Source organism: Cherax quadricarinatus, chromosome 68 (assembly GCF_038502225.1).
Source record: "Cherax quadricarinatus isolate ZL_2023a chromosome 68, ASM3850222v1, whole genome shotgun sequence".
Taxonomy (NCBI): domain Eukaryota; kingdom Metazoa; phylum Arthropoda; class Malacostraca; order Decapoda; family Parastacidae; genus Cherax; species Cherax quadricarinatus.
The window spans coordinates 1,333,896-1,360,852 of NC_091359.1; the positions used below are offsets into that span (position 1 = coordinate 1,333,896).

At 40.8% G+C, this 26,957-nt stretch overlaps 1 protein-coding gene across 9 annotated transcripts in view; it reads left to right on the plus strand.

Annotated features, from left to right (window-relative positions):
* The window catches only part of LOC128697870 (transcription factor Sp9), a 37,559-nt gene extending 19,501 nt beyond the window's left edge, over positions 1-18,058 (plus strand). For 4 of the 9 annotated variants that reach the window (XM_053789844.2, XM_053789842.2, XM_053789843.2 and 1 more), the window contains 4 exons: positions 3,508-3,854; positions 6,977-7,123; positions 9,646-9,720; positions 14,083-18,058. In XM_053789844.2, coding sequence (XP_053645819.1) covers positions 3,508-3,854; positions 6,977-7,123; positions 9,646-9,720; positions 14,083-14,229 — 716 coding nt within the window. In that variant the 3' untranslated portion in view covers positions 14,230-18,058. The remainder of the gene's footprint in view (positions 1-3,507; positions 3,855-6,976; positions 7,124-9,645; positions 9,721-14,082) is intronic. The other 5 variants (XM_053789846.2, XM_053789851.2, XM_053789845.2 and 2 more) reach the window with 4 other exon arrangements.
* Positions 18,059-26,957: the final 8,899 nt, after the last annotated feature.

The window sequence follows — 26,957 nt, forward strand, 5'->3', positions numbered from 1 at the left end:
TTCCCTCATCAATTCTATGATTAACCTCATCCTTCATAAATCCATCCACCGACACGTCAACTCCCAGGTATCTGAAAACATTCACTTCTTCCATACTCCTCCTCCCCAATTTGATATCCAATTTTTCTTTATCTAAATCATTTGATACCCTCATCACCTTACTCTTTTCTATGTTCACTTTTAACTTTCTACCTTTACACACATTCCCAAACTCATCCACTAACCTTTGCAATTTTTCTTTAGAATCTCCCATAAGCACAGTATCATCAGCAAAAAGTAACTGTGTCAATTCCCATTTTGAATTTGATTCCCCAAAATTTAATCCCACCCCTCTCCCGAACACCCTAGCATTTACTTCCTTTACAACCCCATCTATAAATATATTAAACAACCATGGTGACATTACACATCCCTGTCTAAGACCTACTTTTACCGGGAAGTAGTCTCCCTCTCTTCTACACACCCTAACCTGAGCCTCACTATCCTCATAAAAACTCTTTACAGCATTTAATAACTTACCACCTATTCCATAAACTTGCAACATCTGCCACATTGCTCCTCTATCCACTCTATCATATGCCTTTTCTAAATCCATAAATGCAATAAAAACTTCCCTACCTTTATCTAAATACTGTTCACATATATGCTTCAATGTAAACACTTGATCTACACATCCCCTACCCACTCTGAAACTTCCTTGCTCATCCGCAATCCTACATTCTGTCTTACCTCTAATTCTTTCAATTATAACCCTACCGTACACTTTTCCTGGTATACTCAGTAAACTTATTCCTCTATAATTTTTACAGTCTCTTTTGTCCCCTTTCCCTTTATATAAATGGACTATTATGCTCTCCGCCAATCCCTAGGTACCTTCCCCTCTTTCATACATTTATTAAACAAAAGTACCAACCACTCCAACACTATATCCCCCCTGCTTTTAACATTTCTGTCATGATCCCATCAGTTCCAGCTGCTTTACCCCCTTTCATTCTACGTAATGCCTCACGTACCTCCCCCACACTTACATTCTGCTCTTCTTCACTCCTAAAAGATGGTATACCTCCCTGACCAGTGCATGAAATTACTGCCTCTCTTTCTTCCTTAACATTTAAAAGTTTTTCAAAATATTCTCGCCATCTACCTAATACCTCCATCTCCCCATCTACTAACTCCCCTACTCTGTTTTTAACTGACAAATCCATACTTTCCCTAGGCTTTCTTAACTTGTTTAACTCACTCCAAAATTTTTTCTTATTTTCATTAAAATTTCTTGACAGTGCCTCTCCCACTCTATCATCTGCTTTCCTTTTGCACTCTCTCACCACTCTCTTTACCTTTCTTTTACTCTCCATATACTCTGCTCTTCTTATAACACTTCTGCTTTGGAAAAACCTCTCATAAGCTACCTTTTTCTCTTTTATCACACCCTTTACTTCATCATTCCACCAATCACTCCTCTTTCCTCCTGGCCCCACCCTCCTATAACCACAAACTTCTGCCCCACATTCTAATAATGCATTTTTAAAACTCATCCAACCCTCTTCAACCCCCCTACTACTCATCTTTGCACTAGCCTACCTTTCTGGCAATAGTCGCTTATATCTCACCCGAACTTCCTCCTCCCTTAGTTTATACACTTTCACCTCCCTCTTACTTGTTGTTGCCACCTTTCTCTTTTCCCACCTACCTCTTACTCTAACTGTAGCTACAACTAAATAATGATCCGATATATCAGTTGCCCCTCTGTAAACATGTACATCCTGGAGCCTACCCATCAACCTTTTATCCACCAATACATAATCTAATAAACTACTTTCATTACGTGCTACATAATACCTTGTATATTTATTTATCCTCTTTTTCATAAAATATGTATTACTTATTGCCAAATTTCTTTCTACACATAGCTCAATTAAAGGCTCCCCATTTACATTTACCCCTGGCACCCCAAATTTACCTACTACTCTCTCCATAACATTTTTACCCACTTTAGCATTGAAATCCCCAACCACCATTACTCTCACACTTGATTCAAAACTCCCCATGCATTCACTCAACATTTCCCAAAATCTCTCTCTCTCCTCTACACTTCTCTCTTCTCCAGGTGCATACACGCTTATTATAACCCACTTTTCACATCCAATCTTTGTTTTACTCCACATAATCCTTGAATTAATACATTTATAGTCCCTCTTTTCCTGCCATAGCTTATCCTTCAACATTATTGCTACTCCTTCTTTAGCTCTAACTCTATTTGAAACCCCTGACCTAATCCCATTTATTCCTCTCCATTGAAACTCTCCCACCCCCTTCAGCTTTGTTTCACTTAAAGCCAGGACATCCAGTTTCTTCTCATTCATAACATCCACAATCATCTCTTTCTTATCATTTGCACAACATCCACGCACATTCAGACTTCCCACTTTGACAATTTTCTTCTTCTTATTCTTTTTAGTAATCTTTACTGGAAAAGAGGTTCCTAGCCCATTGTTTCCGGCATTTTAGTTGACTTTTACAACACGCATGGCTTATGGAGGAAAGATTCTTATTCCACTTCCCCATGGATATAAAAGGAAAAGTTCCTATATTATAAATTGTATTTACAGCTATCCTTGATAAGTAATTGCAAAGAAAAGATATTGTTAGAGGAAATTATTGGTAGTGGCTGGGACCCCTGATGTTGGTGAAGGGAATTTGACCCAAGGAGCTGGATTTGTCCTCTCCTTGGATTGAATCTGAATTCATCCAGTTGCCACAGGCACTGTATGACCCCTGTGGGTTTAGTATTTTTTGCTTAATGAACGTTGTCTCTGGCCTCTCTCTAGGTCATTAATAAAGGATCAACTGTACTTGGGTATTTATTTAAAAATTTAATTGCAGTTTGGCTATTATATGCATGAAAAAATTGCCACTTGCATAATCATACAGAAGAAAATAGAAAATCAGTACTGTATTAAAAAGGAATGTAGAAGCTTAAGTTAATGAAGTGAGTAGTATGGTGATCACAAATACTGAGCAGACCAAGATATTCAGATGGTGCTGCAGTTTGAGTTGAGTCCATTACAGTAATAAAGATTTGTGGAGAAAGGATACTCAATTTATTTCAACCATGAAAGCACTTAAATAGATGAACAAGGCCATCTAGTCTTCAACCTTTGATTCTCGGACACACTTGTGATGCTGGTATCACTGTGCTTTTCTTCTTGTGATTTTTTTTTTACCTTTTTCCCCCTCTTTATATTTTTGTTTTTTATTGTTTTTGTGGACATTGCTCTGCATTCCTATTTCTCAGCAGTTGCCAACTACCACCAGTGGTGGACAAATTAGTGGTCAAGGTTAAATTATAGATGGTAATGTTTGTTGGTAACTGAATTAGGTATTTGGAGATTATATTCATGTTTAAATAGAAATCAGTTAATAAGTAGCCATGATAATTATTTTGATTTAAAAAATGCTACTTCATATTAAAAGTTGCACTATTTATTTAACTACTGTATTTTCTAGGTGCCAGTGGATTTCAGGGAGAGAGTGATGGAGCCAAATGGGTTGTTTCAACAGGAGGGCAAGTTAATCAGACCCAGGTAGTTCCACAGCCAGCACATTCACCCACCAGTGATACAAGCAAGACAAGACTACGCCGCGTGGCATGCACATGTCCAAATTGCAAAGATGGTGACCGTGGGGGAGACAACAAAAAGAAAGTTCATGTCTGTCATATTCCTGGCTGTAATAAAATGTATGGCAAAACGTCACATCTAAGAGCTCATCTTAGGTGGCACTCAGGAGAGCGGCCATTCAGATGCTCTTGGCTTTTCTGCAATAAAAGGTTCACTCGCTCAGATGAGCTGCAGGTACATATGTCATGTTACAGAGGTGTTAATTATGCTAAGATAGTCCATTCTGCCTGTAGCAGGATTGTCATTATTGTTTGTTCTACTTTTTGACCTAGACAAAAGTATTTTTGAAGAATAAAATTCACAATACCGAAGCTGGAGAAATTCACAAATAACAGTTAACAAGGAAAATTCAGACAATGTTTTGGACCATGTTGTGACTTGGCATGGGTTCAAGATGGACCATAATGTTGCCCAAAGTGTCCTCTAATTGTGGGTTATTTGTGAAAAGTATATTTATTGCATCTGATTTATTGGAATTCTTTTTTATTGCATCCAGTTTTTTGGAATTATTTGCCAAAGCTTTCATGATTAAAATGTTATGTAAAAGGACACAAGTGCAACTAATGTGACAGTTTATTGTGGCAACGTTTCACTTTCCTGGAGCTTTGTCAAGCTGTTACAGCTTGACAGAGTTCCTGCACTTGTGTATACATTGAAGCTCTCTCCACATTGAAGCCCCCTTCACATTGAAACCCCCTCTACATTGAAGCTTCCTCCACATTGAAGCCCCTTGCACACTGAAGCCCCCTGCATATTGAAGCTCCCTCCACATTGAAGCTCCCTCCACATTGAAGCCCCCCCTCTACATTCAAACCCCCTCCACATTGAAGCCACCTCCACATTGAAGCCCCCTCCACATTGAAGCCCCCTCCACATTGAAGCTCCCTCCACATTGAAGCCCCCTTTACATTGAACCCCCCTCCATATTGAAGCCCCCTCCACATTGAAGCTCCCTCCACATTGAAGCTCCCTCCACATTAAAGCTCCCTCCACATTGAAGCCCCCTCCATGTTAAAACTCCCTCCACATTGAGGCTCCCTCCACATTGAAGCCCCTTCCACATTGAAGCTCCCTCCACATTAAAGCTCCCTCCACATTGAAGCCCCCACCACATTAAAGCTCCCTCCACATTGAAGCCCCCACCACATTAAAGCTCCCTCCACATTGAAGCTCCCTCCACATTGAAGCTCCCTCCACATTGAAGCCCCCTCCACATTGAAGCCCCCTCCACATTGAAGCCCCCTCCACATTGAAGCCCCCTCCACATTAAAGCTCCCTCCACATTGAAGCCCGCTCCACATTAAAGCTCCCTCCACATTGAGGCTCCCTCCACATTGAAGCCCCCTCCACATTGAAGCTCCCTCCACATTGAAGCTCCCTCCACATTGAAGCTCCCTCCACATTGAAGCTCCCTCCACATTGAGGCTCCCTCCACATTGAAGCCCCCTCCACATTGAAGCTCCCTCCACATTGAGGCTCCCTCCACATTGAGACTCCCTCCACATTGAAGCTCCCTCCACATTGAAGCTCCCTCCACATTGAAGCTCCCTCCACATTGAGGCTCCCTCCACATTGAAGCTCCCTCCACATTGAAGCTCCCTCCACATTGAAGCTCCCTCCACATTGAAGCTCCCTCCACATTGAAGCTCCCTCCACATTGAAGCTCCCTCCACATTGAGGCTCCCTCCACATTGAAGCTCCCTCCACATTGAAGCTCCCTCCACATTGAGGCTCCCTCCACATTGAGGCTCCCTCCACATTGAAGCTCCCTCCACATTGAAGCTCCCTCCACATTGAAGCTCCCTCCACATTGAAGCTCCCTCCACATTAAAGCTCCCTCCACATTGAGGCTCCCTCCACATTGAAACTCCCTCCACATTGAAACTCCCTCCACATTGAGGCTCCCTCCTCATTGAGGCTCCCTCCATATTGAAGCTCCCTCCACATTGAAGATCCCTCCACATTGAAGCTCCCTCCACATTGAAGCTCCCTCCACACTGAAGCTCCCTCCACATTGAAGCTCCCTCCACATTGAAGCTCCCTCCACATTGAGGCTCCCTCCACATTGAAGCTCCCTCCACATTGAAGCTCCCTCCACACTGAAGCTCCCTCCACATTGAAGCTCCCTCCACATGAAGCTCCCTCCACATTAAAGCTCCCTCCACATTGAGGCTCCCTCCACATTGAAGCTCCCTCCACATTGAAGCTCCCTCCACATTGAAGCTCCCTCCACATTGAGGCTCCCTCCACATTGAAGCCCCCTCTGCATTGAAGCTCCCTCCACATTGAGGCTCCCTCCACATTGAGGCTTCCTCCACATTGAAGCCCCCTTCACATTGAAGCCCCCTCCACATTGAGGCTCCCTCCACATTGAGGCTCCCTCCACATTGAGGCTTCCTCCACATTGAAGCCCCCTCCACATTGAAGCCACCTCCACATTGAGGCTCCCTCCACATTGAAGCTCCCTCCACATTGAAGCCACCTCCACATTGAGGCTCCCTCCACATTGAGGCTTCCTCCACATTGAAGCCACCTCCACATTGAGGCTCCCTCCACATTGAGGCTCCCTCCACATTGAGGCTCCCTCCACATTAAAGCTCCCTCCACATTGAGGCTCCCTCCACATTGAAGCCACCTCCACATTGAGGCTCCCTCCACATTGAGGGTCCCTCCACATTGAAGCTCCCTCCACATTGAGGCTCCCTCCACATTGAGGGTCCCTCCACATTGAAGCTCCCTCCACATTGAAGCTCCCCCCACATTGAAGCCCCCTCCACATTGAAGCTCCCTCCACATTGAGGCTTCCTCCACATTGAAGCCCCTCCACACCTAAAAACCTAGCCTTTTACTAGTCATTACTCATTTCTTCTGGAAATTTTTTTTATTAATCCTAACTTTCTTGTTTCATTTTGCTATTTATGGTACATGATGTGCAAAAAATATGTAACGATGTTTATTGAGCCTTTACACTTTTAAGCGCATTCAACAAAATTTATTATGTCAAACTTTTTACTTGTCAAAATATTGTGAAGTAAGACCTTGTTGGATTAGCATTGCATAAAAAGATGTACAGTACTTTATATTTAGAGAAGGAGACATATGTTCATAGTACAGTAGGCCTTTAATGACTTTTAATTTAGCATTTCCCATAAGTCTTAAAATTTTATTTACAATAAATGCCTGGTTTGTAAAGAGCCATTTTATTAGCTATACTTTTAAAATTTTGAGTCAATAATTGTCTTATTAAACATTGAAATAATAATATTGATTGGGGAAATTTGAACCTCATTTTGCAGAGACACAAACGCACACATACGGGTGAAAAGCGGTTTCACTGTCCAGAGTGTCAGAAGCGTTTTATGCGTTCTGACCATCTTTCAAAACATGTTAAAACTCATACAAAACAGAAGGTGATGGTGAGTAGTTGGGATGTTTTGCCAAATGTAAGTGGATATTGTAGTTTTTATTATGCTTAATGGGGTTGTGGGGTAAGTTATCGAAAATGGTTTCTTTTTGCGCTTGTTTTTCTTCTACCAGTTATGTGTGTTGTCTCATTTTATTTGATAGTGACTTATCATTATATTAGTGCCAAGAAGCCTCCATGTTCTGATGAATTACCCTATAATCCTTTTTTAGTTTACTTTATTTGGTATCACAGTACTGAAATATGCTTCATAAATTATTTTTTTTATTTGTATCTTCAATATTGTTGCATATGATATGTGTGTGTGTGTGTGTGTACGCATGTGTGCGTGAGTGTGTTTATTTTCTTGGTAGCAGAAAAGTACATGTAATTATTCATTCAGGGTTTATGGTTAAATTGTGAAATAAGTTGACTTAATAATGATACTCTTGGCCATATTTTTGTTCTTTACTGAAAAGGAATTTGTATATTGAGTTTCGCAAAGCAAGCTAGGTTTATCATTCCATGTATGATATTGAAGACTAGTGTATTGAAAGCCATGCCAGTGAAGCATTACCCCTGCAGAATTACAGGGGGCCATATAAACAGAGGTGTAAATGACCTCAAAACTAGAAAATTCTGACAACCTCGAACACATACTCCTACTCCCAAAGACTCCTATTTTTACCTGTTTGATTTTGCACTGGGTAAACTTTTAGCTCTTATTCCTACCTTGTAACTTTCGACCGACTGATGCGAAATAGCTTCTTCATGTTGATTTTAAAGCCCCATATATGGAATCAGCTTTGACATTGCCATTATTTAGTTATTGCCCTTTTCTACTTAAGAAATGTCATGATATCCCATTTCGATCTTTAATTCCCATCGGTGCCCTCTTCTTTCCTCGTGTCTTTCTATGCCCCAAAATATTTGTATTTAGAGATCATATCTCATTCTTTTGAGCTTCAGCACTGCTCTGGATGGTTGAGAGATAATTCATTGCTAGCTTTAGGAGCAGTGCTCTACTTGTGGTAATTATATATTTGTAATTACCTGTTTCCTAGGTAGTAGGTTGGTAGACAGCAACCACCCAGGGAGGTACTACCGTCCTGCCAAGTGAGTGTAAAACGAAAGCCTGTAATTGTTTTACATGATGGTAGGATTGCTGGTGTCCATTTTTCTGTTATAAACATGCAAGGTTTCAGGTACGTCTTGCTACTTCTGCTTACACTTAGGTCACACAACACATACATGTACAAGCACATATATACACACCCCTCTGGGTTTTCTTCTATTTTCTTACTAGTTCTTGTTCTTGTTCTTGTTTATTTTCTCTTATCTCCATGGGGAAGTGGAACAGAATTCTTCCTCCGTAAGCCATGCGTGTTGTAAGAGGCGACTTAAATGCCAGGAGCAAGGGGCTAGTAACCCTTTCTCCTGTATAATTTACTAAATTTAAAAAGAGAAACTTTTGTTTTTCTTTTTTGGCCACCCTGCCTCATTGGGATATGGCCGGTTTGTTGAAGAAGAATTACTTGTTTGAGTCTCCAGCTAAAGGGGAGATCCAGCTCTTGGTTCTGCCTCAACATTCAACTGACTTACGTAATTGAGCTCTGTCATACATTTTCTGAACCCCTTCATTGAGTTTGTTTTGTTGTTGTTTTACTCAGCTCATTTCACTTACACAGAGTAAGTATTTTCTAATATACCTGTAGTTCTTGTTGCATTCTTGTCAATATCCCATAATATTTTATGTAATATGACTATTCTTTCTTGTTTTTTGCTCCTCCAAGGATACAAGGCCTAGTTATAATGTTCTTTCTCATAGCTAATTCTCCTTAGCTCAGGCAACAGTTTTGATGTTTTCTTTTGCACTCTCAAATTTTTCCCCATGCTTTACTAGGTGAGGGTTCCACACTGTCACTGCATATTAAAAGACATGTCTCACATATGAGTTCTAAAATATTTGAACTAGTCTTTGTCAAGTTGCTGAATGCAAGTTTTTTGTTTACCTGCATAACCTGTTCTGTTGATGTTCTATTTATGTGGGCTTCTGTGGACAGGTTTAGTGGAATGGTTATTTTTGGATTTTATTGTTAATGGTCACTGATTTTTTTCCCCAGATGCTACTCTCCTTGAGCTCTTTCTCTTCCTCCCATTTTTATAACTGCTTTTGCTTGGATTAAATTCTAGTAACATTTATTCAATCATTCCTGGTGTTCATCCTAGTCTTCCTGCAACCTTCTTTCATCCTGTCAGGTTTGTATTCTCATTATGTGGAAGTTCATTTTTGTGGTTAAGTCATTACCATAATATACACTAGAAGCAGTATGGGGCCCAACATTCATCTTTGTAGCACTCTGCTAGTTGTACTCACTCATCCTGATGTGTCTTTCCTTGGAGTGACTTTTTCTTTAGTTCACTTATTCTTCTGTCCATACTAATACCTTTCTTGTTACCCTGGCCTGCTTCTCCAGTTTGCTAAGTGTGCACACGCATGTGTTTACTCACTGTGTTTTTTATCTGTTTTGTATTTTTGCTTATCTGTTCATTATTCTATAGGTTTTCGCGTCAGTCAGTCGCTCGTTTGCTGGTACCAAGAAAACTATAAATCCACCAAAACCCACTCATCAAACGGTAATTATTTAAAGCAACAGCCGTTTGTTGATCCGTCTCCGCTGGTATAGTTGTCAGGTTTTGCCAGCGGTGATATTGTTCATTATTCTTTCTTGTTATTCTCACTTCTTACCCATATTATATATATTTATATGAACCGCACAACTTATGTGGGTCATTCAGCTCCAGGAGTGGTAGAGGCTCAGTCCTCCATCTACCAGGCGTAATTTCATCTCGCAACACACTCAGTGTCTTCCAGCAACTCTTGTCCCATATTTCTCATGTTTGTGATAATTATGTTCACTGATATAAAATACACATAAAATCCATGTGTCCTAACCACACTTTAAAACTGCTATGGTGCCTCAAGTCTTTTGGTCTTTTTTTTTCAGATTTTTTTTTTTTTACCTCATTATCTTACAGTCTAGAGTACTGAATCATTTCATTTGCTCTTTTGTTTTTGAACTCTGTTACATGGAACAGTCTTTTGCTTGTTCTAGAGCAACTTTGCTTGCAGTCTCAAGTGTGAGTTTGTGACTACCAGTCTTGGTGACAACACCAAACACACTACTGTTGTGACATTGACATTTGTCACCTTTTTATTTCTTTACTGTTTTTGATTTTCATAATTATCCAATCCATATATCATTACATTTTGTATCATCTTCTCTACTTCATCTGATGTCCTTATTTTTGCTTTTTCTTTTATTTTATAGACTAAAAACCCAATGATTAGTCCCATTGTATTGAGCCAGTATTATAAGCTTATGTGTGAAACTGCAGTGGCTTGTGTTCACAGGTTTTTTTCAAGGCGCTGCTTTGCTTTAATAAAATATATTCACTTAATGAGGTTTTTCCATGCATTTTGGATGATATGAGTTTAAACCTTGTAAAATACCTTGGAATCTTACCATATTATATTTATCTTAGGTAGCATGTTGGTAGACAGTAACTAACCAGGAAGGTACTAGCCTCCTGTCACATGAGTGAAGTGTAAGCCTGTTTAATATTTAAATTGGAAGGATTGCTGGTCTTTTCTATCAGTCTCACAAATGCATAAGATAGCAGATTAATCTTACAAACTTGTAGATACATTCAGTACAAGTGTATCTTTACTTTTCTGTAGTGTTTCTGCAATGTTTCCTTTTTATTTTAAGTGGCTTGGTTTGAGGCACACCTACAGGAAAGATGATGTATTTACAGATACAGTATGTAAAGTGCTAAACCCATGTGTGTCATGTGGAGCTGAGTGATAGAGGATGCTGATGTTAGTGGTGATAAGAGCAATAGTAAATTACAGAGAATGAGCAATTGTGAAATTAGGAATTCAAAGTTTGTGCAGTAAATCGTAAGATAAAAAAAAAAGTCATACATTGAATCAGCATTAAATGTTCTCTTAAAAGGAACTGGTGTTGATGGAGGGGGAGTTTGAAAATAAAATTGATGTGCTTACTGGTAAATGGGACAGTCTATCAAAAGATGACTTTCAGGATAACCTGGTAATTCATGCAGTGATTTTCTTGAGCTGGCTTAGAGTGAGTTTAATGTAGCCATTGTGAAGTCACAAGAATGGGACTTTTTTTCTTCTTCTTTTTCTTTTTAAACACTGGCCATCTCCCACCAAGGGTTACCCAGAAAAAGAAGCATTTCAATGTCATTCATTCAGTCACTGTCTTTCCAGAAGAGTGCCAACATCACAGCTCAGATGACCCTCTGAACTGCAACATCCCCACCCCTCCTTCAGAGTGCAGGCACTGTACTTACCACTTGCAGGACTCAAATCTGGCTAACTGGTTTCTCTGAATCATTTTCATAAATGTTACCTTGCTCACAGTCCATCAGCATATTAAATAATAAAAATCACTTGCATCCACTTCTATCTAACATGCTCACACAAACCAGTTGGATATTCAGGCCACTGCCACTCAAAACCTTCCTTACTCACTCCTTCCAACTATTCCTGGAAAGACCCCTACCCTACTCCACCTTGGATTATTCACATGCCCTCCTGGTCATCCTGTTTTGCTTCAGCTTTTCTAAATGTCCAGACTACCCCAACAGCTCCTCCACCAACCACTGAATAATATTTTGGTAACCCCACACCTCATCTCCAAGCACCACATTCTTCCCAAAATATTAGCACTACTCATTGTCTTCAAACACAACTTCTCTACTGCCTCCAATCTCCTCGTAGTGACATTGAGAACTCACGCTTCACACCCATATAACAGTGTCAGTACCACTGTACTCTGGACCCTGTGGAACTATTAGAATGAATAGAAGGAATCAGTCTGAGGTGAAAGACCTAGAATTAGGACAGTTGAGTGATAGTGGTGTTGAAGGTGAGTACTGTACCTGATAACAGTTGTGACAGGTGTAGGGATACAGTATTTGAGATTAACTGCTGATTTAAGTTGACAGCTGGCTGTGTTGTTGGAGATAGGTTATAGCCTGGCTATATGCAGTATCTTTCTTTAAACTATGGATTTCACATTCTAGTGTGAAAAATGGCACTAACAAGAATAACAAACAACTCAGAACGTTTAATACAATGAGATGGAGTTCCCTGGCAGGGGGGATCATTATGGTTCACGTCATTAAAGATGGGTCATATTTTGAGTGATGTAAAGGTACATTGCAAGCTATACATAGCACTAACTTTTATGACATTTTAAGAATTTGTATAGAGTTGTGTAACAGTCTATACATGACCCACTAAGTATTCTGTTGTAGGGAGTTCATGGGAGTCAAATATAAACTTAGTGACACTTCAGATAGTACGGTCAGTTCCCATGACATCAGTTGTGAATGCACAATCCCCCATTTTGCAAAGGTGGCTACCATTGTGGGTTGGAATATATTATATTTGTTTATACACAAACAACTCGCACATAGGAGAGAGAGGCTTTTGATGACATTTTGGTCTGGTTTGGACTATTTACAAGTCACAGTAACACGAGAGTAATGGAGCCAGTATATATAGGTGAGGGGAACAGGGATGGGACGATGAAAGGAAGAAGAAAGTGGTAATGATAGTAGGAAGTAGGGGAAGTAGTTTAGTGGCACGAGAGATAGAAAGAGTAGTGAAGGGAGGCAGTAGTAGTGGTAGTTGTAGTAGTAATGGAGTGATAGTCATAGTAGTAGTAGAAGTGGGGTAAGTCTAAAGATGAGAAATGAGCGCTGCAGGATAACTAAGGGTCCACAATTGGTAGGACTAAAATATGGGATGGGGGGGAGGTGACAGACAAAACACACTTAGGCAGAAGTAAGGAAAACAAAGAAAGAAATAAGGAAAAAGTAGGAAAGGAGAAGAGGTAGGGAGAGGAGAAGAAAGGATCAGGTCAAGTCATGAGTGTTTTGAAAGTAAGTTTGGAGCATTTGACAATGTGATGAGAAAGGAAGGCATCTACAGAGACAAAGGCAAGACTGAGATTCATATTTAGAAAGCTGTGTAAAAGGGATGCTTCATCAAGATGGCATCTGTAAAGACTAGAAGTAGGGTAGACAGTTTGGCAGAGGACCAGTCTATATGATGACTGATCACTAACATGACAGAAAAGAGCAAGAAATATCAGTGTTAAACTACAGCTCTTATGTTTTGTTTACATATTGATTAAGCTAAAAAAAAAAATTGAAAATGGTAAAAAAAAAAAAAAAATGAGCAAACATTGTGATGTACTTATTAGAAACTGTTTCAATCCTGGGACCTTAATCACTTCTAACACTCACAGGTTGAAAATAAGTATAAAGGCAGAAAGTGAGGTGAGTGACACAGTGACTTCAAAAATGCAAGTGAGACTTGAAATGAGGTCAGGTAGACAGTGATTCCTGTATTGTTACAGTACAATACAATTTTTATTTCTTTGCAAAGGTTATGTGTGATTTCCATTTTATAAACTGTTGTTCAGCACAAAGAAAGCCACTAACATGCCAAAACATTTTGGGCAGTTAGGTACATTGGGCCTTGCCTGGTTGAGTATCAAGGCCCAACATACCTAATTGCACAGGAATCATGTGACCTCATTGTCTACCTGATCTCATCTCAGATAAGTCACCCTTGCATTTTTCAGGTTACTGTGTTACTCTCATGTCACTTTTTGCCTACATAGTATACTGTTATTTGCAACCTCTGTGTGTTAGAAGTGATCAAGGTCCCAGGACCAGAAAGCTTTCTAATAAATATGTCCTAGTATTTGTTCACATGTCTTTTTAAACCAATTTGTCAATATCAGTTACCAAGGTTTATAACAAATTTAAAGTGCTTAAAAAAATAAATTCCTTTTAGTAAAGAAAATGTCATCTCGAATATGATTTATTTGCCTGATAAAGTGACCTCGGTATCTATTCCTTCTTGTTTTTAACTTATTAATTTATTACTTTCAGAATATTTCCAACCCAACAGTGTCTTCAGACAGTAGTAACTCTTCAGATGCTGGGGAAAAAATGCTCATCACTATTCCAGACCAGTCTGTTGATCCACTTCACATCTCCACTGATGACGTGCCTACCAACGTTCCTCAACCACAGTGATCTTTTAGGTTGTGTCATTTTGTAACTAATAATTATCAAGATTGTCCTCCCTAAGCAACATTGCATGACTAGATACTGGCAATAGCCGGCCTTATTTTAAATTGTTTTCTCAGTGTAAGTGTTATCCACAACACAAAATAGTCCAAAGTAATTCTCTAGCATCTGGTTCAAGTGTTGTTCTGGATCTTTTAACACTTAATGGTGTAGAAGTCTGCAGATGAATTGTTTGGGGAAAATTATGAATACATCATCCTGTAATGACTGCAGGAAATGGTACTTGTGATAGATTAAAATATGGATAAGGTGTGCAATGATTTCCTGATCTCATTCATCTCCAAGATGATTATGATCACAGTGGAATAATTGTCAATGTATTTATGAAATACAATATGTATATATTTTGTATCAGATTTGAAACTAAATAAGAATAATTTTTTAATTATTTATCAGGAATGGGATGTATCCCAGTTATCAAATATACCATTAATTAAATGCGTGATATACTTATATTTAGAAGTTCACCATAATGGTGTTGAGTGATTACTGAAAATTGTTTAATAGCAGGCCTCTGTTGTAATCTGAATCATTAACAAATAGTAATATATGATGTTGTATTATCCAAAGTGAATGTTGCATAAAATCTGAGGATGCTAGCATAGCACCCTTCCAACACTGCCCATAATGACCAATGATTTTAGCATGTTAGCTATCATTACCTGTGTCTATGTAAGTCTGCGCACAGCTTTGCTCAATTCAGAGGACAGCGCTGAATGACCCACATGGGTTTAGCGTCTCTTAGTAAATATTATAATAATAATAATCTAGGCCAAGAGTCATTCGTAAAAAGTTTGTCTTATTACACAGATGTTCCTTAATTTTCAAAAAACTATAAAAAGTTACCAGTAATGTCATAGTGTGATTTTTCTTCTGGGACTTTTAGCAATATCTACTCCAGTAGAATGTCAGATATTTTATATTTCACTTTTTATAATAAATTCAACATCACTACATTACACAACAGAATATTAAGCCTATCTTTGACAATCATTTTGTTTTTATCTGAATTATAATGATTGTGAAATTTAAATAATACTATGTCTACTATTTTTTTAAAAGCAAAGACAGCAATTGAATGAATGATGAGTCACCCTTCCTTGGTGGGAGATGGCTGTTGCAGTAAAAAAAAGGCCAAGAGGCAGATGTTGCAAATGTATGGAATGGGAGGTAGGTTACTACAAGTTTTTATTCAAAAAGTGAGGCTCAGGTTAAGGTATGTAAGAGGGAGGGGATGACTTTTCCAATGGAAGAGGACTTGGACAGGGATGTGTGATGTCTCCATAATTGTTTTAACATATTTATAAATGGGATTGTGAAAAGTGAATGATAGGGTGTTAGGTAGAACTCTGGGATTAAAAGATGTTAGGCCTGATAAAAAGTGAGAGCTTTCACAGTTGCCCTTTGCTGATGACACTTCTTTTGGAGGACTGTGAAGACAAGTTGCAAAGATTAGTGGATGAATTTGGGAAGGTACATTATGTAAAAGGAAATTAAAAGTGAACATAGAAAAGATCAAGGTAATGAGGGTAACAGAAAATCTAGGCAGTGATAGGTTATCAGATTGGAAGGGAAGGAGGTTAAATAACAGAGTGGAGAGAGGGAAGTACATGAATCTAGTACAAAATGGGAGTTATTACAGTTGCACTTTCCTGATGATGCAGTTCTTTCGGGTGGAGGATTCTAAAAACAAGTTACAAAGGTTGATGGATGAATTTGGGAGGGTATGTAAAAAGGAAATTAAAAGTGAACATATAAAAGAGGAAGGTGATGAGAACAAAAAGTTTTGGTAATGATAGATTAAATATTGAAGTGGAGGGAAGAGGTATGGAAGAAATGAATGCATTTAGCTATCTGGGAGTAGACATATCAGCAGATGGGTCTATTAAGAATGAGGTGACCCATAGAATAGATGAAGGAAAAAGGGTAGGTGGAGTGTCAAGGCATCTGTGAAAAGAAAAGTTTATGGAAGCAAGAGGAATGTAACTGAGTACAGTGATACCAACACTTATGGGTGTAAAGCATGAGTTTTGAATGCTACAGTAAGGAGGAGGTTAGATGAAGTGGAGATGCAGTATTTGAGAGTAGTGTGTAATGCATATATCAAACATAGAACTTGGAGCATAGAAATTTAAGAAATTAAAAGGCCGTGTGGGGTTGTTAGGGTGGTTTGGGCATATAGGGCATTTGGGCAGAGAGGGGTGTATAAATCTGGAGTGGAAGGTTGAAGGGATAAAGGTCATCCCAGGAATGGTTGAAGGTATGGGGTAAAAGAGACTTTGAGGTATAGGGGATTGAGCATGCAGCAGGCTTGTGTGAGTGTATTAGGAGTGAATGGAGACAAGTGGTTCTTAATGGATGTGCTTTTGGAGTGTGAGCAAGGTAACTTTTATGAAGGGATTCAGGGAAAGCATTTAACTGGACTTTAGTCCTGGAGGTGGGAAAGGCATTGCCAGCCAGACATACACAGGGATACAGTTGAGAATTTAAAATCTAGATTTGTGGTTTTGAATCTCAGTTGGTCGCAGTATGTCTCTTTCTTTGAAAATTTAAAAAAAATTATATGATTAGAGTATTGAAGATGGGACACCATAGGCATATCCCTGCTCCTGTAGCTACAAATAGGTAATTACATATATGCATACACATCCATATACACACACACCTATCTTAATTGGTTGCACTATAGTGTATATATTATTCACCAGCATCAAAAGCTCCAACAAAAAAAAAATATCAGTGGGTAGGAAGGTGCATTATTGTGCCAGACCTCATGTATTGTGATATTCTAGCAAGACTAATATGACATTCCAGTAGGGGTTTAGCAAGTGTAAGGATTAATGGCCTTTTTGTCTTGTTGCAATGTTAAGTTCTTGGCACTGTATATTAATCATGTAATTATCTCTTATGTTTAAAATGCCTTTTCATTTTAATATAAACCACTTATTTTTCTTAGTGATTCAGGTTTTAATGTAACAATGTTTGTGCTCAATAAGAGGTGATGCTAGAATTTTTATTGAACCACTTGTACCACGTTAATGTTACAATATTCCATTTTTTTATTATATTAGTTTTCCTTTCTTTCACCATGGAAATACGAGAATGATTACATCTTGGGTGTATCCCACAGCATATCGTTGCCTCTGATGTATGTTGTGCTTTGACCAAACTCAGCAGTACAGACATTCAGATATTTATGTACAATACAAGTTTCATTTTAGCTCATCATTAGTTAAGTTTTCATTTTAAAAGCAAAACCCTTCTATATGTGAGCACCAACACTGGACTATTATCTGCAAAGTTTAGTACAATATTCTCCAATTATTAGAACTAAATTCAAGTTTAGGCTGAAATTGGACAAAGGACACCAGTTAAGAGGCAGTTGTCTCAGTAAGTGTCTTCCTAGTCATATGACTGCATCATCTCTGTTATTATTGTATATAATGAAGTGAATTATTTATTTCTTGTATATACATTTGTCTTTTTACATTTTTATAAATCTGATATGTGCAGTTGTAATGCACAATATTTCTGTATGTAACTCCAATCATTGTGAATAGTGTGGTACCTGAACTAGTTGATACTGGTTTTTGTGCTTCTTTTGGTTCAGGTATTTAAATGTTAATCTAAAAGACAGTTTAATAAATCCAGACAGCTCATTCATAGCAGTAGGAACATTATTTTCAAAAAACTATAGGTAATAGGTGCCTTGCCATATTTTGTCACTAAAATAACATGTTATACTGACCAGACTGCACAAAGTTTATCATATTTAGTTCTGTGTTTTATTAGAATCCTCTTAAGCAAAAAATGCCCTATACAGTGTGTTGACTCACGTTATTTAGTATTGTGATACATACAGTGTTAAAGAAGAACTTCAGTAAACCCTAAACATCACTGAAGTGGTAAGAAGTTCAGTGGCAAGAATGTTTGACTTGTAACTCAGATTTGAACTAAAGGCCAATGAAGTGTATGAGAAAATTTCCCTTACACACCTACTTTCCTTGCCCCCCTCATAAAAATATATTAGAATACCTATGTGCTAGCCAGCCACCTGTTATGGGTCACATCTCGGGTAACAATCCAGTGATCCATCGAGAGTCCATCTAGTAGGGCTTCTAATGATGAAAGTTGTGTCTGTTCTCCCCTACTGCTGTGTGCCAAAGCTCTCCTACCTATGGCTGCTTCTTGCTCTCTTTTTCTTGATCATTTCCGGTCACATGCTCGTGCCATCACTGTTTGTACAGATGGTTCTGAATCTTCTGACTGTTGGGTTCGTGGCAGTGTTCCCTGATCATGTTCTCTGGGGTCATTTGTTAGACTCGGCTATCATTTTTACCACAGAGTTGTATGCCATCCTCATAGCACTTCTCCACATTATACATGTGTCTCCTTTGGCGTTTGTGATCATTTCAGATTCCCTCAGCGTTTACAGTCCATTAAACAGTTTGATTCCCCTCATCCATTGGTTCTTCATATTCATCTTTGGTTGTGCCATGTTGCTACCAAAAACAAAGACGTCGTTTTCTGTTGGATCTCTAGACGCATTGATGTGAGGGACAGTGAACAGCCAGATGCAGCTGCGTGGCCAGCAGTGCGTGATCTTCCAGTTTCCTATAGAGGTATTCCGTTCAGGGATTATTTTACCATCATCTCTACCCATCTTTGCGGCCATTGGCAACAACAGTGGTTGGACATGCACTATAACATATTGCACTCGATTAAACCGCTTCTGGGTTTGTGGCCATCTTACCACCATTGCCATACTCGAGAGACCATGCTCTCCCATCTCCACATTGGCCATACTCGCCTTACCCATGGGCATCTCATGGAACAACACTCTAACTCTCTCTGTGAGGTTTGTCAGGTCCCTATTATGGTTCTTCACTTTATTGTGGATTGTCCAGTTTACCAGCAAGCTCGCAGGATTTACCTCCACCACCGCCGCCACCCTACCACTGTCCTTATCTTCCCTTCTTGCAGACAGCCCTGCCTTTGGCTTACAATCACTTCTTGACTTCGTGCAGTAAAGCAACTGCTTTACTATATGAACTTTGACACATAGCCCCTGACGTCCCTTCCAGCCTTTTTCTCCCCTCTCCACCTAGCTGTTTATAGCCCAGGCACTGTTTTCTGCCCCTCATCGCTGCTTGACCCTAGTCGGTTTAGCCCTCTTCAAGGGGGGCTCCTTGGCGTGGTGAAGAGGCTCTTGGTCTGAGGAATTAGCCCTGTCGGTCTTCTTCCTCAGACCGAACCTAATTACCCCCCATTCTCCCCTCCCCTATCCCATCCTCCCCTTTTTCCATTCCTCCTCCTCCTCCTCACCCCTCCCTTTTGGCCTTTGGGATTTCTCCCACAGGCGCGCTAGTTCCTAGGTAGGGGAAAGGACACCGGGGTCCATCCCATTCCGTTGAGGTTCTTGGCGGTGGCGTAGTTTGCCGTGGAATCTGGATTGCCTGGGGATGTCCCGATCCCTCTCCGGTATCCCGGAGTAGCTTTGGGTCTTTCAGGCGACGGGTGTATCTCTGGAAGCCACCTTTCGGATTCCGGGGGTGGTGGCCGAAGGAGGTATGCTTTGTGGCGGATATCCGGCCGCCCTCTCTTTTGTCCACCAAGGTAGCTCGGCAGATGTGAGGTTGCTATCCCGGATTGCTGGTTTACTGGCATGAAGGGTAGGGTATGGCATGGGTTCCATGCTGCATCTGCGCTACTAGCGGTGTTGAGGTCCTCTTGGGCGCGGAGGGAGATTTCCGGCCCTTTCATTCCTCCTGGGAACTATTCCTCCCCGCTCCCCCCTTTTTTTATTCTTTTTTTTATTTTTATTTTCTTTTCTTCTTTCTTTTTTTTTCTTAAAAACAAAAAGCAAAGGAGTAACCTAACCATGGCAGCCCTAGTCCATGAACCCACTACCCCCGGGCCCCTTCTTGATACCGCACCCCATTCTGACCCTGCCTTGTGTTTAGACCACTCTTCGGACACTCCTGATGCCCCTGTAACTCTTGCTGGTGCTGTTTCCTCACCCGCTTCAGGTACCGGGGCTTCGACTGACTCCTTCGATTTGTCTGAACTCCGCTCTCCTTTGACTATGCTTCCGGCTTCTCCCTCTACGGTACGGCAATTTTCGAATCGCCCGCCCATTTCACGCCGGACCAACTCCGGTCCTACTCCTAAACGCCAACGTCAATCTCCTGATGATGCTCCTTCGTTACCTTCCCATTCTACTCGGAAAAGATCGACACGTCAAGCACTCCCTCTCCACGCTCAGTTTCGGACCACACAATGGACTAAATTCTTTACTTTAAGACCGACTTCTTCTGCCTACCTTTCTGACCATAGTATTGGCAAAGCGCTCCTGCGTCAGGTTGGCAGAGATATTTCATTTCATGCTCTCAAGAGCGGTACGCGCATCGTCACTGTCCAGAATGCTACCCAAGCTCATGATCTTTCTCTCCTTTCGAATATCGATACTACTCCTATCACTATTGAAAAACATCTTTCTCTCAATTCTTGTAGTGGTACTGTCTTTCTGCCCCATACCATAGTCCAACAGAATTTCCAGTCATGTGGCAATGACATTTTTGAACAGCTGGAACTCCAGGATCTCGCAATCCTCAAAGTAGACACTTATGTCCTTCCTGCCCGGGGGCGGAGACGTTACCCTTGCAATGTGGCTCGTTTAACTTTTGACAGCCGAGAACTCCCGTCCTCTGTATATGTCGCGGGACATCGGTTACAAGTTCGAAAGGTGATACCTACACCGCAACAATGTAGAAATTGCTGGCGTTTTGGTCACCCAGCGAAATATTGCAGATCTATTGCCGAATGCCCAGTCTGTGGTGCCGACGACCATTCTAATACATCTTGCAGTCAACCTCCATCTTGCCTTAATTGTAATGAAGCTCACCCTTCGTACTCCCGCCGTTGCCAGGTCTACTTAAATGAACGTGAAATCCGTTGCCTCAAAGAGGCAGGTCTCCCTTATGCTATGGCAGTTACTCATCTCCGCCTCCAAGGGAGACTACCCCATGTTTCTTATTCTCGTGTTTCCAAACATCCCCCCACTTCTGGGGTCCCATCTTCTGCAGCCTCCTCTGTTGTTACCCCTCCCATAGCCACTACGGCATCTAATCCTTTTGCTGTCCTTGGCTCTGACGTCCCGACTACAACTCGGTCTGTTCTCACATCTTCACGTCCTTCCTCACAAGCCCCAGTATCGACAAGACCTCGTACGACACCTAATACCAATCACCCCTCTACTCAGAAGTCCAAAAAATCCACATTGCTCAAATCTTCTTTGCCCCTTCCTTCCCTTCTTCCACCTCCACACTTTACCTTTCTTGTCATCAGTGCCGAGGTTGGGAGACCACTCTCTCCCGCCTTCGCATTGGTCACACTCATCTTACTCATGGGTATCTCATGGAGAGGCACCCTGTTCCTCTCTGTGAGCAGTGTCAAGTTCCAGTATCGATTAGCCACATTCTGTTAGACTGCCCTCTCTATCAACGAGCACGCAGAATTTACCTCCAACGTCGTCTTCGTTCTACTACTCTCTCTTTACCTTCCCTTCTTGCTGATGGACCCTCCTTTAATCCTGACTCTCTCATTGACTTCTTGACAACGACTGATTTACTCCACAAACTCTGATGATACTTTTCGCACTCCCCTCAGCCCTTTCTAGTTCAGTCTCTTGCTGCCCTTTACCCTTTCACCATCCACTGCCCCGCTGTTATCCGTAACCTATTACTCATCCATCTCCCTTTTGCCACCTGATGCCCTCGCTTCGTTCCTGCCCTGCAGCGCTGTATAGTCCTTGTGGCTTAGCGCTTCTTTTTGATTATAATAATTATAATAATTTTCGGTTTAGCGCTTTATTTTATTATAATTATAATAATAGTAATAATGATGAAAGTATTACCTGAGGTTGCTTGCTGTTGCAGGAATGGCAACTGAAGGTATATGATTCCTGGTTTTCTTTCCACTGCCCACCACCATTATTAGCTGGTAAGTGCTCTCATAATCAGGTAGTTTTGCTAAACCTTGTTCAGTCAATTCTGAAAGTGCCATCTAGTGTGAACCAGACAGGATAAAAGGTGGTTTCCAGGAAATTACAATGCTCACCTGTCTAATTTTATCGAAACTAGACTATGGTGATCAGATATATTCTGCAACCTTCCCCACAACTCTTTCTAAACTTGATCCCATCCATCATCAAGTATTATGGTTATGTCTAGGTGGTTTTTGCTCCTCCTCTGTCAAGAGCCTATGTGCAGAGGCAAATGTTCCATCTTTGAATGATTGATGTGATGCCCAATGCCTCCATTATTTTGTCCACTCTCATGACCTTCATGATCCTTCTACATACAGGATAGTAACAGATGTTAGTAGAGATACATTATTTGTTCCCCACCCCTGTTTACTCTGTCTTTCCTCTCTTTGACTTCACCCGCTTTTGACTTCTCTTCAGTTGCCCCCTTAATATGTTCATCTAGCATTTAATTTTTCTCTTCCCCTTTGGGAGGTTCTGACAGTTCTTCCCCACTGCTGTGTATGTAAGCTCAAATTCCTACAGTTCTTTCTTAACCACTTCCGGTCTTTTTACTGTTGCAATTTACACTGATGGTTCTAAATCCTCTGATGGTGTTGGGTTTGCAGCAGTGTTCTTGGACAATGTTGCACGAGGTCATTTATTTGACTTGGCCACCATTTTCACAGCTGGACTGAATACGGTTCTCATAGCAATTATCCGTATTGTGTCCAAGCCTACCTCAACATTTGTGGTAGGCTCAGACTCCATTAGTGCTTTGCAAGCTATCAAAAAATTTAATTTGCCTCATCCCCTAGTTCTTCATATACAACTTTAGTTGTGCTGCATTTCTAGCAGTAACAAAGAAATAATTTTCTTCTGGGCCCCTGGTCATGCTGATGTTCAGGGCAATGAGTAGGTGGACTGCTGTGCAGTCAGCGGTACAGGACCTCCCAGTTTCATATAGAGAGATTCCGTTCTCAGACTATTTTGCTGTAATCTCTAGCCACCTTAGCCCTTGTGGTTTAGTGCTTTTTGATTATAATAATAACCTAGCCACCTTCACAACCATTGGCAACAATGTTGGTCTGAGTTGATTCATAACAAATTGCATTTTCAAGCTGAGTTTAAGATCTCACTCATGGGTATCTCAAGGAGAGGTGCCCAGTTCCATTCTGTGCAAATTGTCAGGTTCCAATTTTAGTTTGCCATATTCTATTGAACTGTCTTATCTATCAGTGAGTATGCAGAATTTACCTCCGACGTCATCACCGGTCTAACACCTTCACTTTAACTTCCCTCCTAGCTAACAGCCCTACCTTTGACACAGACCCTCTTTGACATCAACAGATTTATTACACAACCTTTGATTATACTCTTCACTCTTGCTAGTTACAGATCAAGCGTATTACAAAGTTCATACATCCTACCCTGCAGCGCTGTGTGACCCTGGTGGGTTTAGCGCTTAGTTTTGATTATAATAATGGGGAGAGCTAAACCTGTAGGGATTATACAGTACCTGTGGGGACGGGGGGAGGAGATGGAAGGCATTCAGACTTAATTCCGGGAACTGTAGCATGGTTCCCCCTCAAAGGAGGTTCCTTGATGTTGGTGAGGGGCTCTTACCTGGAGGTTACCTGGAGGTTATTCCGGGGATCAACGCCCCCGCGGCCCGGTCCACGACCAGGCCTCCCGATGGATCAGGGCCTGATCAACTAGGCTGTTACTGCTGGCCGCACGCAGTCCGACGTACGAGCCACAGCCCGGCTGATCCGGCACCGACTTTAGGTATCTGTCCAGCTCTCTCTTGAAGGCAGCCAGGGGTTTATTGGCAATTCCCCTAATGCTTGATGGGAGGCTGTTGAACAGTTTTGGGCCCCGGACACTTATGGTGTTTTCTCTTAGTGTACCAATGGCGCCCCTACTTTTTATTGGCGGCATTTTGCATCGCCTGCCCAGTCTTTTACTTTTGTAGGGAGTGATTTCTGTGTGCAGATTTGGGACCATTCCTTCCAAGATTTTCCAAGTGTAGATTATGATATATCTCTCCCTCCTGCGTTCCAACGAGTACAAGTCAAGTGCTTCCAAGCGTTCCCAGTAGTTAAGGTGCTTGACAGAACTTATACGTGCAGTAAAGGATCTCTGTACACTCTCTAGATCTGCGATTTCACCTGCTTTGTATGGAGATGTTAATGTACAGCAGTATTCCAGCCTAGAGAGAACAAGTGATTTGAAAAGGATCATCATGGGCTTGGCATCTCTCGTTTTGAAAGTTCTCATTATCCATCCTATCATTTTCTTTGCACGTGCGATCGTGGCACTGTTGTGATCCTTGAAAGTGAGATCCTCAGACATTACTACTCCCAGGTCCCTTACATTATTTTTCCGCTCTATTGTATGGCCGGAATTCAATCTGTGCTCCTGTTCCCTGAATTAAGCCTGAATATCTTCCACATCCCCTCCCCACAGGTGCTGCATATTCCTATGGGTTTAGTGCTCCCCTTGATTATTATAATTATGGAGCACAGTTCCAATTCCCTCGATCAAGAGCCACTCACCAGCATCAAGGAACCTCACTTGAGGGGTCTCTCACTTACAGAAATCTTTCCAACATGACTATGGATGAAATACTTTTTGCATCCCACATGGGTTTAGTGCTTAACATGAATTATTATTATTACCATCTTTTTGCATTGCATGTTAAACATTCCCGATATATATCTGAATAAAAAAAAAAAACGACCCATATCAGGTAAGATATCTACTTCCACTCTGTAAAACTTGGGATGAACATTATTATGAGCGAATGATTCTGATAAACACTTCTCCAAACCACTGGCAAGACTTCAGTGGTTGTCCAGAGACCACCCTCAGATTATGCCAAAAAACTGTCATTCTTCACTTGGAAGTACAACAAGACTTCATAGACTGCTTTGAATATACAAAAGCAATTATAATTTCAACACCTACCAATCACCAGTCAAAACTTATGTCTGCCCAGATTGTGAATGGAGACCAAATCCAACTAATATAGTGAAACTCATTTTTGATATCAAGGCCATCAGCTTCCTTGATATACATAGGTTAGTGCTTGTTGCTGAGGGAGTTCGGACCAATAACAATAATATTGCAAATGTTGATGCTGTGGCTCCCCTTAAGGGAGGTTCCTTGACACTGGTGAGGGGCTCTGGATCTAGGGAATTGGATCTGTACTCTGGTTCCCTGAACTGAGCCTGAATACCTTCCATCCCCCCAAATGCACTATAATCCTATGGGTTTAGTTCTCCCCCATAATTATAATATAATTATACAATGGTGCTGGTCACAAAAAAATGTCGGATCAGGGAAAAGACAGTCCAAATTGTGAATGCTTCCCCACCCCTTCCTGCATTAACTAAGACCCTTGTGGGTTTAACACTTAGTTATGATAATAATAATCCTGCCTTAACTGCAACAAAGAACATCCCTTGAATTTTTGCTGACGCCCAGTTTTCCCTCGAGAAAGCAAAATTCGGTGCTGCAAGGACTGACAGGCCGCACTATCAATACAGTTGGGAGGTTCCTTGATGCTGGTGAGGGGCTCTTGACCTAGGAAATTGGATCTATGCCCCAGTTCCCTGAATTAAACCTGTATGCCTTCCATCCACTCCACAGGTGCTGTATAATCCCTACAGGTTTAGCACCCCTAATATCATACGGTTATTATTATAAGCAAGGGGGAAGCACTAAACCCATAGGACTATACAGCACCTATGGGGATGAAAGGTATTCAGGCTTAATTCAGGGAACTGGAGCACAGATCCAATTCCCTAGATCAAGAGCCCCTCACCTGCATCAAGGAACCTTCCTTGTGGGGATCAATATGGTTAATAGGCTGTCCTGTCAAAGAATATGCAGAATCCACTTTTGACATTGGAATGCCCTAGTGTGCTTTAATTATTTTTTTATTTTAATCAGTGGCAAGTGTTAAACCCATAAGCATTATGCAGCCAGCAGAATTATGCTTTAATTAAACTCCTTGCCAAAAGTACCCCCTTCAAAACACACTATGGCTTTTAAACATTAATAGTTATTGCATAAACTTTGGCATTAATTAGCACTGGCATTAATCCCACCTTTAACATTAACAAACCTGTGTTGATTATACTAATATTTTGAAGGGAAAGAACTTTAAATATGTTTAGTGGAATGTGACTTGTGGATTTTACTCTGCCTATTTTCCTAGGAAATTTGATTAATTTTTATTACTGCATTATCATCATGGAGAACTAAACTTTTAGGGATCATACAGTGCCTAGGGAATAGGAAACAACTAGGTTTGATCCGAGCAAGAGTATTATTACGTTTATGAGGGAGAATGCTAAACCCATAGGGGTCACATAGCACCTGGGAAGAAATGCAAGGAATTCCGACATTCAAGGAACCGGGGCACAGGTCCTTAAATCAAGATGTATTTATTATGGGGAAAATTAACTCGAATAACGATAATTTCGATTAACGATGAGCTCTCAGGAACTGATTAATATCGTTGGTCGAGGGTCCACTGTATAATCATGCACTATACCCAGAAGGATCATACAATGCTGCATCAAAGGGGATTAAAGTGTGCTTTTTAACATTTTTTTTTATATGCACTGATGAAATACTACTC